Raw genomic sequence first — 12,813 nt, 5'->3', positions numbered from 1 at the left:
TTAGATCAATTTGAAAATGAGAGACAGAATTGAACCATTTAATAATAATAAAGTGTAAAATAAATGTTATTGTTTTATTTATTATCTGGGAGTGTTTTTTCATTATCATAATTAAATATCTGAATTAAATAAGTCAGAGTGATAAATGCCAAACTTTTCAGTAGTAGAACAAAAATTAATCACATCATGCATTAACTACAATTGCAGTATAGAGTAAAAAGACAGAAGAAGTGTTATGAGGCAAAAACAAGAGAAAAGGAATTACCATTACTATTTTGTTGATGGAACTGCAGTGCTAGTGCTGATGCTTATGCCATTTCACTAATTTTACAACTCCTCACTCTTCTTTTCAACACGAACAACTCAATCTTAAGCCAACAACACTGTACGGAAAGCGTGAAAAGGAAGAAAACAGAGAAATCCAACATACTCCTTTCTATTTTGCCCCTTTTTTTTACAATAATACGAATATGTTCAGCCATTCTTCATTACTGGTTTGGTTTGCTTCAGTTTCACGTCAATCTTAAAGAAAAGGAAAGAAAATCAGTTACTGGTTATATTAATATTATATTGATCTAATTATTGCCTTGCCACAGTGTCATGACACTAATTGCAATTGGGAAAAAAGAAAGAAAAAGAGTCTCAAAAGCTCAAAGGAATTTAACAGTGTCAGAAGTTCAGACACGTTATTGTTTTTAAGCTGAAAAGAGGAGCTGACCGTGCTGGTGTTGCTGCTGCTGATCTTAATCAAACTCAGAGCGTGATGTAATTGTAAGATGCTGCTTTACTTTACAGAGCCTGATAAAGTAGACGTTAATTTTGCCATTTGAAGATTCAAAATGTGAAAAATAATGGTCCTAAATTCCTAATATTTTAATTAAACTCTAGTAGAAGATGGTTGCCACTTAAAAAAATCATTATTTGCTGTCTTTTTCACTATACAATTCTGAAAAAATGGAGGAATCCCCAGATACGTTGAGGATTGCCTGACAAATGTGGTGCAAGTACTTGGCTTTCTTCAACTTCAGTACATAAGATTCCTAAAATGTTTCATGGTTTTAATGTTACTGGAAATATGGGTGTCCACGTTTAGGTTTGCAGCCTATGAACAAACACGTTTCAGGGTTAACCATATTTTTTGCACATAGCTTTTCAATCCTCAAAACCCTTTTTAAATTATTTATCAAGGTAGAAAGCATGAAAATAATTAGTGGTAGATCATGTGCATTAATGCTTTCTTTTGGAAAAAATGGTTGTTCTTTGTTGTGAGGTTCTTTTTTTTTTATTTTCTTTTTAGTTTTTGTGGGTTGGAGTAGAGAAAAGTGGCGCACAAAGAGGGGATTTGACAAAGGTGCAAAGCAGAATCCTGGGTTGTGATTGGGACAAGTAGTTATAAATTTCCTCATTACATTTTTCTAAAGTAAATTATTAACTTCAAGTTGAAGCTGATGCTGGAGAATAAATTGGGCATCCTGCTAATTATTTTTTTGACCAAAAATTGATTCCATTAAAAAGGGAACCATGTTAAAAAAATCATCCACTCAATATGCAAAAAAGAGAGAAATATAAAATAACACAAATAATATTAATAAAAAGGGATAAAAATGAAATCAACGTATACTTTTTTTACAATATCAAGTAATCACAGATCATCTTTTATTTGTTGGTATTTGGATCTCGGAGTGTATATATTATTTAACTATAATGCATCATGAAGTCATTAAAATTTGCAAAATGATAATAATTGAATATTTGAGTTATTAAACTGTAATGCAGTTTAAAATCGTTAAAAATTATTTGTGGCGGTTTTATTAACTTTAAACATCAGAAAAATGTAGAAGATATGGAACCTCCTTGATTATAAGATTTTAAATTTACAGATGTAATAAGAAAGATTTAAATAGTGAAGTCTTTAACGTGTAAAGGGTATTTTGATTGTAAAAGTTAAGTTGTAAAAAATAAGTAGAGGAATAATAGTATAATCCTGTTCTGTATTGCATATGATAGAGTCAAAAATTGATCTCGAAGATTAGTGAGAACAGTGTAGATTGTCGGGTGGAAATTCAAAACACACACTCTCTCTCTCATCATCTCAATGAATGTCTCCAAAGTTTTCTCTGTCTAGGTTCTCACCATGTGTCACTTTCGGTGTTTTTTACAGGAGCAGAAAAACTCAACATTAACCTACTTAACTTAACACACTCTAAACTCAACTCAACTCAAGATGAAGATAATACTAGGTAGCTAGGTAGGAAGGAAGGAAGGAATGTGCCCACAACACCCTGAGACGAACAACGAGAAGAATGAAGAATAAAAGGAGTGAAATTAAGAAGCTTTATAGCCAGATCAAATAACTCCACCAATAATAATAAATAATAGAGAAAGAGAGATTACGAGAGATCAGAAGAGTTGGTTAGAAGTACTAGCATGAGTTAGGAGTGGTAGAGTGAGACAATAAAGTAGAGAGGGGAGGGTGGGAAGTGTGCATAAACAATTCTGCAAATGTCAAAAGATTCTGAGGAGATAAAAACCATTGAGCAGTGGAAATGGTCCGAAATGCAAGGCCTTGAGCTTGTTCCTGATGCTGCAACTTCACAACAACAACAACAAGATCAAGTTCCAAGGGAAATGGACAGTTCTGAACAACCCAACAAAGAGGCTGCTGCTGCTGCAGTTACTATGAACGGTGGTTCCATTAGTGGGGAGAAGGCAGAGAGTGTTCCCTCTGTTGGGTTTGGAGAGCTTTTCAGATTCGCTGATGGGTTGGATTATGTTCTCATGGGAATTGGAACGGTTGGAGCAGTTGTGCACGGTTGTTCACTGCCTCTCTTTCTTCGCTTCTTTGCGGATCTTGTCAATTCCTTTGGCTCCAATGCTAATGATGTGGACAAGATGACACAGGAAGTGGTTAAGGTAACAATTAAACATAACAAATATCACAAACAAAACTCGGGAGTATTGTTAGAGTTGGGTGCTTTTTTGTTTTTGGAGTGGACGTGAATGAGTTGTGTTTTGTGATATTTTTGCAGTATGCATTTTACTTCCTGGTGGTGGGGGCTGCTATATGGGCATCTTCCTGGGCAGGTGAGTGAGTTGAATTGAACTGCGTCACTATGCTTTGTTTGTGTTTTTTGGTTTTGAATTTTCATTGATGGGTTTGGAGTTGTTGCAGAGATTTCGTGTTGGATGTGGAGTGGGGAACGTCAATCCACCAGGATGAGAATAAAGTACCTGGAGGCTGCGTTGAACCAGGACATTCAGTTCTTTGACACTGATGTGCGGACTTCCGATGTTGTTTTCGCCATCAACACCGATGCTGTCATGGTCCAGGATGCCATTAGTGAGAAGGTGCAGTAGCAAGTTGGAGAATTTTTTTTGTTTTTACTTTGTTGGCTGTGCTATTAGATTTGAACAAGTTTTTTTTTTTTTTATGGTTGGTGTTTGGGGTGCAGTTGGGGAATTTCATTCACTACATGGCCACGTTTGTTTCTGGCTTTGTTGTGGGTTTCACTGCTGTGTGGCAATTGGCTTTGGTCACTCTTGCTGTTGTCCCTATGATAGCTGTGATTGGAGGCATTCACACCACCACCTTGGCCAAGCTCTCTGGCAAGAGCCAGGAAGCTCTTTCTCAAGCTGGCAACATTGTGGAACAGGTAATACTTAAGAGTATGACAAAGTTGAGAAACTTTGTCTATTGCATTTGATTTGAATTAGCATTACATTGCTTCTCTCATTGTTTGTGCATTGCAGACGGTTGCACAAATCCGAGTGGTGCTGGCCTTCGTTGGGGAGTCCAGAGCATTACAGGCCTATTCATCAGCCTTGAGGGTTTCACAGAAGCTTGGTTACAAAACTGGGTTTGCAAAGGGAATGGGATTGGGGGCCACCTACTTTGTTGTTTTCTGCTGTTATGCGCTTCTGCTGTGGTATGGAGGCTATCTTGTTAGGCACCATGCCACCAATGGAGGACTTGCCATTGCAACCATGTTTGCTGTTATGATTGGTGGATTGTGAGTCCTAGTAGTGTGCATTTTCGTGTTATAATCGTTGAACAACCATTCATTTAAGGTTTATTTTAGTAACATGTTTAAGGATTTGATTGTCATACGCACAGGGGTTTGGGGCAATCTGCACCAAGCATGGCTGCATTTACAAAAGCCAGAGTTGCTGCTGCAAAGATTTTCCGTATAATTGATCACAAGCCGAGCATTGATCGAAATAGCGAATCTGGCATTGAACTAGAGACTGTTACTGGACTTGTGGAACTGAAAAATGTAGACTTTTCTTACCCATCTAGGCCAGAAGTTCGGATCCTCAATGATTTCTCCTTGAATGTGCCTGCTGGCAAGACCATAGCTCTGGTGGGTAGCAGCGGCTCTGGTAAGAGCACTGTTGTCTCCCTCATTGAGAGATTCTATGACCCATCTTCAGGTAAACTTTGAAAATTAGAGTTCCAGTGTACTCTGCAAAGTTTGACTAATTTGTTTGAACTTTTTGAGATTGAAGTTTTGTGTAGTTGTGGTTATAATATTGAGAGAGAAAAAACTGTGTGCAGGACAAGTTCTATTAGATGGGCATGACATTAAAACTTTGAAGCTTAGATGGTTGAGGCAGCAGATAGGATTAGTGAGCCAAGAGCCTGCTCTGTTTGCTACCACAATACGAGAAAATATACTGTTGGGTAGGCCTGATGCAAACCAGGTTGAGATTGAAGAAGCTGCCAGGGTTGCTAATGCACATTCCTTCATCATTAAACTTCCTGAAGGCTATGAAACCCAGGTTAGTCATCTGTATTTTATGAAAATGGCTTCGGGAATTGCATGTGTGATGATGATGACCCTTTTTAACTAGTCACATCATTGGATTTTTGAGTATGTGGCGTGGAACTACAGAAGAAGCATCTGATTTTTTCCATGGTTGTGTCACTTATCAGTCACTTTTGTTATAATTTATAAAAAATATAAATTGCAAAATAGAAAAGGTGGATAATAAAAATATAAATGTATTTATCCCCAGAATTGCTACAATTGATAATTAACACCACACAAATAGAGTATTGTCTGGAATATTTATATTTATTTGGTCAACAAACAGACCTAATCTTTATTTTTTTTTAAAATGAGATTTGTTCTGAAGTCAAAGCCAGGAAGTGCATGTTCATGCATTGCATCTGAAAAAGGCAAAGAGGGTAACATGCTTCTGTCAACGTGCATGTTCATTCTTAAATAAGGACATGACAACCAACCAACTTGGAAATGCTCAGAATATAACAAAAAATGAACACCATGAAAAAAATGCTTCTCAGTTAGGCTCCATAAGAATATATAACTTATGGATAGGACTCTTAATATGCTAATTTACATCGATAGAAAGAAGGAATAATATAATATAAGATAACTTAAAGATGATGAGGCTGAAAGCGGTTGTATATTCACAATTTTAGTCCTGGACTTTTTCATTGAGAGTAACCTTACTCCCCATGAAGAAACAAGAGAGTCTTAACCTTTGTTTGGATATCAAATGATGGGTAGAGTAGGATGGAAATTTAACAGAATTGAATAAAAATACAATTCAATCGCTTGATTATTTTATGATAGATAGATAGATAGATAGATCAAGGTAAAGTTTTCATTCAACTTGCTCTGGAAGTGGATGAAATTGTAAGAAAATAATGGAAGTAGTTGTTTTCGTCCCATGGCCCCAAATTTGTGGAAGAAATATAAAGAGATATTGTATGAAATGAATTAGAATAGATTTGAGTAGATTCCATTCCATTCCATCTGTCTTAAACAAGCTAAACATTGACAACTGATATCATTTCATTTTATTTTATTCCACTCCACCTCTTTTTATCAATCTGAACACAGGCTTTGACAATGAAAGATTGTTAGACTGATGTCTGATGAAGTTAAAATTTATTTTGTGTTGGCAGGTGGGAGAAAGAGGGCTGCAACTTTCTGGAGGGCAAAAACAGAGAATAGCAATAGCAAGGGCAATGTTGAAAAACCCTGCAATTCTTCTCCTAGATGAGGCAACAAGTGCATTGGACTCAGAGTCAGAAAAACTGGTGCAAGAAGCCCTTGACCGGTTCATGATTGGCAGAACAACTCTTGTCATTGCCCATCGCCTCTCCACAATTCGCAAAGCTGATCTTGTAGCTGTACTTCAGCAAGGAAGTGTTTCTGAAATTGGAACTCATGATGAGTTGTTCTCAAAAGGTGATAATGGAGTCTATGCCAAGCTTATAAAGATGCAGGAGATGGCTCATGAAACTGCTATGAGTAATGCCAGAAAGAGCAGTGCAAGGTAGCTTTCACTAATATTCAGCACTGGCATTCTTTGAAAAAGCTTATTGAAGTTAATTTTCATAGTTTATGAAAGATTATTCATCATTTGGACACTAAATGTTCGAAGCTGAGATATATCATATATCCATATATCATCAAAAGTGACATTTTCATTTGCAGGCCTTCAAGTGCCAGAAACTCTGTCAGCTCACCAATAATTGCTAGGAATTCTTCTTATGGACGGTCACCATACTCGCGTAGGCTGTCTGATTTCTCTACATCTGATTTTAGTCTGTCCCTAGATGCATCACATTCAAATTACAGGCTTGAAAAGCTTGCTTTCAAGGAGCAAGCTAGTTCCTTCTGGAGACTTGCAAAAATGAACTCTCCTGAATGGCTTTATGCTTTAATTGGCTCTATAGGATCCGTTATTTGTGGATCTCTCAGTGCCTTCTTTGCTTATGTTCTTAGTGCTGTCCTCAGTGTGTACTACAATCCAGACCACAGATACATGATCCGTGAAATAGAAAAGTACTGTTACTTGTTGATTGGTCTTTCATCAACCGCACTTCTCTTCAACACACTGCAACACTTCTTCTGGGACATTGTTGGGGAAAATCTTACTAAACGTGTGAGGGAGAAAATGCTTACAGCGGTGCTAAAAAATGAAATGGCGTGGTTTGATCAGGAGGAAAATGAGAGTGCCAGGATTGCCGCAAGGCTGGCTCTTGATGCCAACAATGTCAGATCAGCCATTGGAGATCGAATTTCAGTAATTGTGCAGAACACTGCACTTATGCTAGTTGCCTGTACTGCAGGTTTTGTGTTGCAGTGGCGCCTTGCCCTTGTCCTTGTAGCTGTCTTCCCTATTGTTGTTGCAGCCACTGTTTTGCAGGTTTGTTTTTTTGTACATTTCTTTCTTGACAATTTTTGTGATTCAATTCTGTGTTTCATTTGTATTCTTTTGTGTGTTGTACAGAAAATGTTCATGACTGGTTTCTCTGGTGACCTGGAAGCTGCTCATGCCAAGGCTACACAACTTGCAGGAGAAGCTATAGCCAATGTGAGGACTGTTGCAGCCTTCAATTCAGAAACAAAAATTGTTGGTCTTTTCACCTCCAATCTCCAAGCTCCGCTAAAGCGTTGCTTTTGGAAGGGACAAATTTCTGGAAGTGGATATGGTGTAGCTCAGTTTGCACTTTATGCTTCCTATGCACTTGGTCTTTGGTATGCTTCTTGGCTAGTGAAGCATGGCATCTCTGACTTCTCTAAAACAATCCGAGTTTTTATGGTCCTAATGGTTTCTGCAAATGGTGCTGCTGAAACTTTAACACTTGCTCCTGACTTTATCAAAGGAGGCCGAGCCATGAGGTCAGTCTTTGAACTCCTTGACCGTAGAACTGAAATTGAACCTGATGATCAAGATGCCACTCCTTTTCCTGATCGTCTTCGTGGTGAAGTTGAACTTAAGCATGTAGATTTCGTTTATCCAACTCGCCCTGATATGCCAGTTTTTCGTGACCTCAGTCTTCGTGCAAGGGCTGGTAAAACTCTTGCCCTTGTAGGACCTAGTGGTTGTGGTAAGAGCTCAGTTATTGCACTTATACAGAGATTCTATGATCCAACATCTGGTCGGGTCATGATTGATGGCAAGGACATAAGGAAATACAATCTCAAGTCCTTAAGAAGGCACATTTCAGTGGTACCTCAGGAACCATGCTTGTTTGCTACTACTATTTATGAAAACATTGCTTATGGGCATGAGTCAGCCACTGAAGCTGAGATAATTGAAGCTGCAACTCTTGCCAATGCACACAAGTTCATATCTGCTTTGCCAGATGGATACAAAACATTTGTTGGGGAGAGAGGTGTTCAGCTATCCGGGGGACAAAAGCAAAGAATAGCAGTTGCTCGGGCTTTTGTGAGAAAGGCTGAGCTTATGCTTCTTGATGAGGCCACAAGTGCACTTGATGCTGAATCTGAGAGGTCGGTTCAGGAGGCTCTAGACCGTGCCTCCTCAGGAAAAACAACTATCATTGTTGCACACAGGCTATCAACTATAAGGAATGCCCATCTGATTGCTGTGATTGATGATGGCAAAGTAGCTGAGCAAGGCTCTCATTCACAGTTGTTGAAAAATCACCCGGATGGGATTTATTCACGCATGATTCAGTTGCAAAGGTTCACACACAGCCAAGTCATTGGAATGGCCTCAGGCTCAAGCTCTTCTACAAGACCAAAAGATGATGAAAGAGAAGGCTAGCCATTCAAAATGAAATTACCAGCTACAGGATTATTAGTCATATGCCCATTATAATTATTGGCATTTTTGTTTTGACCATAGTATAGTTTGTGTATCATCCCTACTCCCTCTTTCCCTTCCAATTCAAGAATGTATCTTCTTGTCTTTATGAATGTTACTAAGAAAAATGACAAAGACAAATACAGGAACGAGATTGAAATGGATGAATCTATGCTCATCCTTTTTAATTTATTGAAGGCCACTTTTGCTCCAAAGAATCAGCAATGCCAGTGCTCACACCCCCTTACATTGTAGTACATACGCCTCCTTGATGATTCAAGTAACTAGTAAAAAAACATCGCTATCAGACTGAACTTCTTTATATATTGCCTTGAGGTCATGCAGATAACAAGAATGAGCCTTGCTTGCGTATACCTAATACCCTAGCAATTTGCTAGGTGGAAAAGGACTATTAACAAGGACTTAAAAAAGTGTTTTGTGAGGGCAGAAAATGGTCCTATTAAAAATCCATCACTTTCCAACATTGATGGCACAGTGGTGGCGGTGGTCATGAGTCTTGCAGCACTTTAGCCTCTTGACCATTTGAGACACATCACAATCAGGCACTCAACATGATGCACCATCCCTTTCATGGGAATCCTAAATATTCATTGCTTATGATCAAAATGGTGGGATGGCAAGTGCATAGGGACAAACATTATTGAGTTAATATCACATGATGGTGGCACAAACGTGCATGGCATTGAAGTAGAGAGCAGGTGAGAATCAGAGAAGGATCTAAATGTGGGATGAGTTTGTGGACAAGTGTGACACAGAAATCAAGTACAGCGTAGGAAAATGACACAAAAAAGAGGAGTGTGTATGGTGCTCAAGTGCTTGCTATCCGTAATGGGGACCAAACCTTGGTCCCTTTAATTTGTTAAAACTAAAAAGGGGTTGGATTGAAAATTGCTTGGTGAGGATTACATATTCCATGGTACGTTAGCAAGGGTCATGATAGTGAGTTGGGTAAGCATTTTACTTAACGACAATTTTTGAGACAACAACACATGCTGTGACTCATATGGTTTGATAATCATGATATTATATGTTCCATTCAGCCAACAATGTAGACAACTTGTTATCACCCCAATCAAACCATTCATTATAGAATATCTACTTCCAAGATTTCTTAGATCACTAGCTACTGACATTAGACACGTTCGGAGGCTTCCTCATAAACAAAAAGGATGTCTAAGGTCCCTTAACGTCCCAACCCAGTTCAACTTTTTTTCTTTACATTTTCAAAAATTAAATCAGATTATGTGTTCTGTAATGTACAAATTTTCACATCACTTATTTTCAATCAGTAGCCATGAAATCAGCCTTCAAAGAAGCAAAGTATCAGTTAAAAAGAAATTCATCTACTAATAGATGTGAACCAAACCTTGTAATCTGCTTAAAAGATTCCAGATATTAACTGCTCAAACTCATTCACCTTATGGGTTAATTTCAACATGACACGATGTTCGCCTTCAAAAACAAAAGGACATGGCATGATGTTTTTGTATCTTTCTAAATTTTTTGTCTTTTTAAACAATTGGCATGTTTCTGCACGAATATTTTTATTTAACCAAACTGATAGATTAAAAGAAATTAAAAAAAAACTAAGTAATTTATCAGTAACATTTTATATAAACATTTTCATTTCGCAATTTAACTATTCATGATATTTAATATTATATTAACAGATTAGACTAAACAAATTGTTTAATTTTGCATATTTATTCAATCTAAAAACTTTCTAATTGAATATACTGCACAAAAAGTAATTAATTAAACCGAACCTGACTCTGACAAATTTTAGATGACATCACTCTAAAGTTGGATGTAAATGAGTAAATTTAGTCTGTAAAAGTATAGTTGTTTAACCTTGTATTATTTATTTAAATAAGTTTGATCGAAAATTTAAACTTGACTTATAAGAAAAAGCAATCCTAAAAATAGCTTGGATGTCTAGTTTGTAATTTTTTATTTTAATGAAAAATTATTAAATCATTATTCAATTCTACCATTTTAGTATTTAATAAAAAATTGAATACTATTTGACTATCTACTTATAAAAATATGTGTCTTAAGGTGGAATTCAAACATTTTAAGCAATTACATTTTTAATTCATCATCAGATATTTAAAGAAATGAATTATTAAGTTGTTGACGATAGTGATTGAGTTTTGTTCACTTAAAAATCAAATAAATAAACAAGTTTATTTAAAGAATAAAATTTGTTAGATTCGAGTTGAGATTTTATCGATAGTTTGATAGTTAGAAATTTAATTATGAATTTGAGTAACATATAACGGAAAAAACGCTCTAAGTAAGTAAGAGCATGAAGTACTCTTGAGTTGTTTATTAAATATTTTTTCTGTAGAGTGTAATTTGTGATTGAGTAATTAAAGCTAATTGATTGAGATCCCTTAATTTGTGTTCCCTCATAATGTTAGATAATAAGTCGGGAAACAATCGTAAATGATTAATTATCAGGTCAGGTCCATAACCTAACAAAAATCAACAAACTCATTATCTAGTATTACTCATGTATGATTAATATTAAATCTCTCGTATAAATTTTGTCATCTCGAAAGATTCATAAGTCGCTTGAATTAAGTTGAGAGAACAAAACTTAGATAATAACAATTTTCCAAATAGTTATTTGAAACTATTAAGACATTGGCTAATCGTGCCATCCCTACATGTTTAAAACCTTTATGGAGATTTGTCATTTGCATCTCTTTGCTCTCACCACCCATTATATTCTTAACCAAAATATCTTTCACATAAACTTGTTTGTGTTTGACCTTATACACTCCCGAAAAACATTTTGAAAAGGGGGTGCAGGATAAGTTTTTTAGGGTGTATGAAGAAATTCTCAACTTGTTGGGCAGGGTGTTAAAAGCAGATTCTGATGCAAATGAAAACATATTAAAGGCTAATTTTTTTAGGAATATTGAAGACTGTATGGAGATTCAGTAAAAATAATATTTGGAGTCATGGTTGGACAAGCTAACTAGTAATTTAAAAGTAATAGTATTTAAAGTTGAAAAAACCATTATACCTTTTATTAGTAGTTATGCATGAATATACAATTGTCGTATTATACAGCATTTAACTACCGATGCAATGTAGAGATGTTTTAAATCATCATTTTGAAATATTACCATGACTTTTAGAATGAAATTTATAATGGTTTTAAAATTCTATCAAAGATATAAACCTTTTACACTAAAATTAAACTCAATTTTTTGGTTATCTTATGTAAATCCAAGCCTCCGCAAACCTATGACTCTGTTTTGGCTTTTAATCGCCACATGTAAATATTAATTTCAAATTTCAAATTTAAATTTACTTGTCAACGTTTCCTACCTATACCTCATAAATGGCAAAACAAGTCCTGTTTGCAAATATTCACAGATAAAATATACTTTAAATTGTAAATGAATAGGTTAGTAAGAGAGAAGCAGTTACAATTGTGAACTAAATTATTTATCAACTCTTAAACTGTTGTTCTCATCCACGAAATCGCCACAAGTATTTTGCAATTTACTAGGTTGTCCAAAAAAAAGACACAAAACTAAAAATGTGTTTATAGATGCAGATAGGGACACATAAGTCCCCATTGAGTTTAGACACTAAAATTGCTACCTGCACATGTATCTTCAGGTTTCTTAAAAGTGGGTAAAGGCGGGTAGAGTAGGCAAGAACACTTTAGTACATACCTACCCATTAATATCAATAGGGAAGTATATGAATTGAGTAGCATATCTATATTGCAGATACAAGCAAACTATGAAAACTAACAGAAAAGCTGATAAAAATTTATACGTGGCTGAACTGTGGTGCGGTATACAAGTAAAAGAGTTGAACGGCATGACAAAATCAAGATACAGACATAATAAAATTGTTTGAAGCTCATAGTTTTATACTGGGCATAACAAACTGATCAAGACTATACACAAGAAAAGAGATTTCTTTCACCAATTACTGCTTACAACAGTAACTAACATGTCAAGAGCCTAAGCTGAAGCTGTGCCAGAGTCCTGAAAGTATGATGATAGCTCAATAATGACGCAGGAATATAACTCCTATAGTTTTTGTTCCCCAGCTGGCATTTCATCTATAACATAATAACATAGATATATGAAATCACATAGTTCACCATAAACGGAAACAACCTCATGAATGCCTCTTGCATACCAAAACATTTTGAAAGCCTCGTTCTTGCAA

At 36.0% G+C, this 12,813-nt stretch overlaps 1 protein-coding gene and 1 long non-coding RNA gene across 2 annotated transcripts; one reads left to right on the top strand and one right to left on the bottom strand.

The window, feature by feature from the left end:
• The first annotated feature begins 612 nt into the window (after nucleotides 1-612).
• Nucleotides 613-8,807, top strand: LOC137814473 (ABC transporter B family member 1). The gene is made up of 11 exons (XM_068617241.1): nucleotides 613-771; nucleotides 2,162-2,913; nucleotides 3,030-3,084; nucleotides 3,173-3,348; nucleotides 3,453-3,653; nucleotides 3,751-4,010; nucleotides 4,115-4,431; nucleotides 4,556-4,779; nucleotides 5,933-6,306; nucleotides 6,468-7,182; nucleotides 7,267-8,807. The coding sequence occupies exons 2-11, from the start codon at nucleotides 2,503-2,505 to the stop codon at nucleotides 8,548-8,550; spliced, it is 4,017 nt and encodes a 1,338-aa protein (XP_068473342.1). The 5' UTR covers nucleotides 613-771; nucleotides 2,162-2,502; the 3' UTR covers nucleotides 8,551-8,807.
• Nucleotides 8,808-12,302: 3,495 nt separating this feature from the next.
• LOC137814472 (uncharacterized) lies at nucleotides 12,303-12,813 on the bottom strand. Its single transcript, XR_011081649.1, has 2 exons — nucleotides 12,762-12,813; nucleotides 12,303-12,626 (listed from the first exon to the last, which is right to left on the bottom strand). It is a non-coding gene; the product is annotated as an uncharacterized lncRNA (long non-coding RNA).

This window comes from Phaseolus vulgaris, chromosome 1 (genome assembly GCF_000499845.2).
Source record: "Phaseolus vulgaris cultivar G19833 chromosome 1, P. vulgaris v2.0, whole genome shotgun sequence".
Lineage (NCBI taxonomy): Eukaryota > Viridiplantae > Streptophyta > Magnoliopsida > Fabales > Fabaceae > Phaseolus > Phaseolus vulgaris.
This window is presented reverse-complemented; position numbering and strand designations above follow the sequence as displayed.

Excerpts from the sequence above, each read along its gene's own strand:
- LOC137814473 (XM_068617241.1), top strand. The coding sequence starts at position 2,503 with ATGTCAAAAGATTCTGAGGAGATAAAAACCATTGAGCAGTGGAAATGG. Across the intron at positions 3,349-3,452 it reads AGGATGCCATTAGTGAGAAG|TTGGGGAATTTCATTCACTA; the intron begins GTGCAGTAGCAA and ends TTTGGGGTGCAG. Across the intron at positions 7,183-7,266 it reads TTGCAGCCACTGTTTTGCAG|AAAATGTTCATGACTGGTTT; the intron begins GTTTGTTTTTTT and ends TGTGTTGTACAG.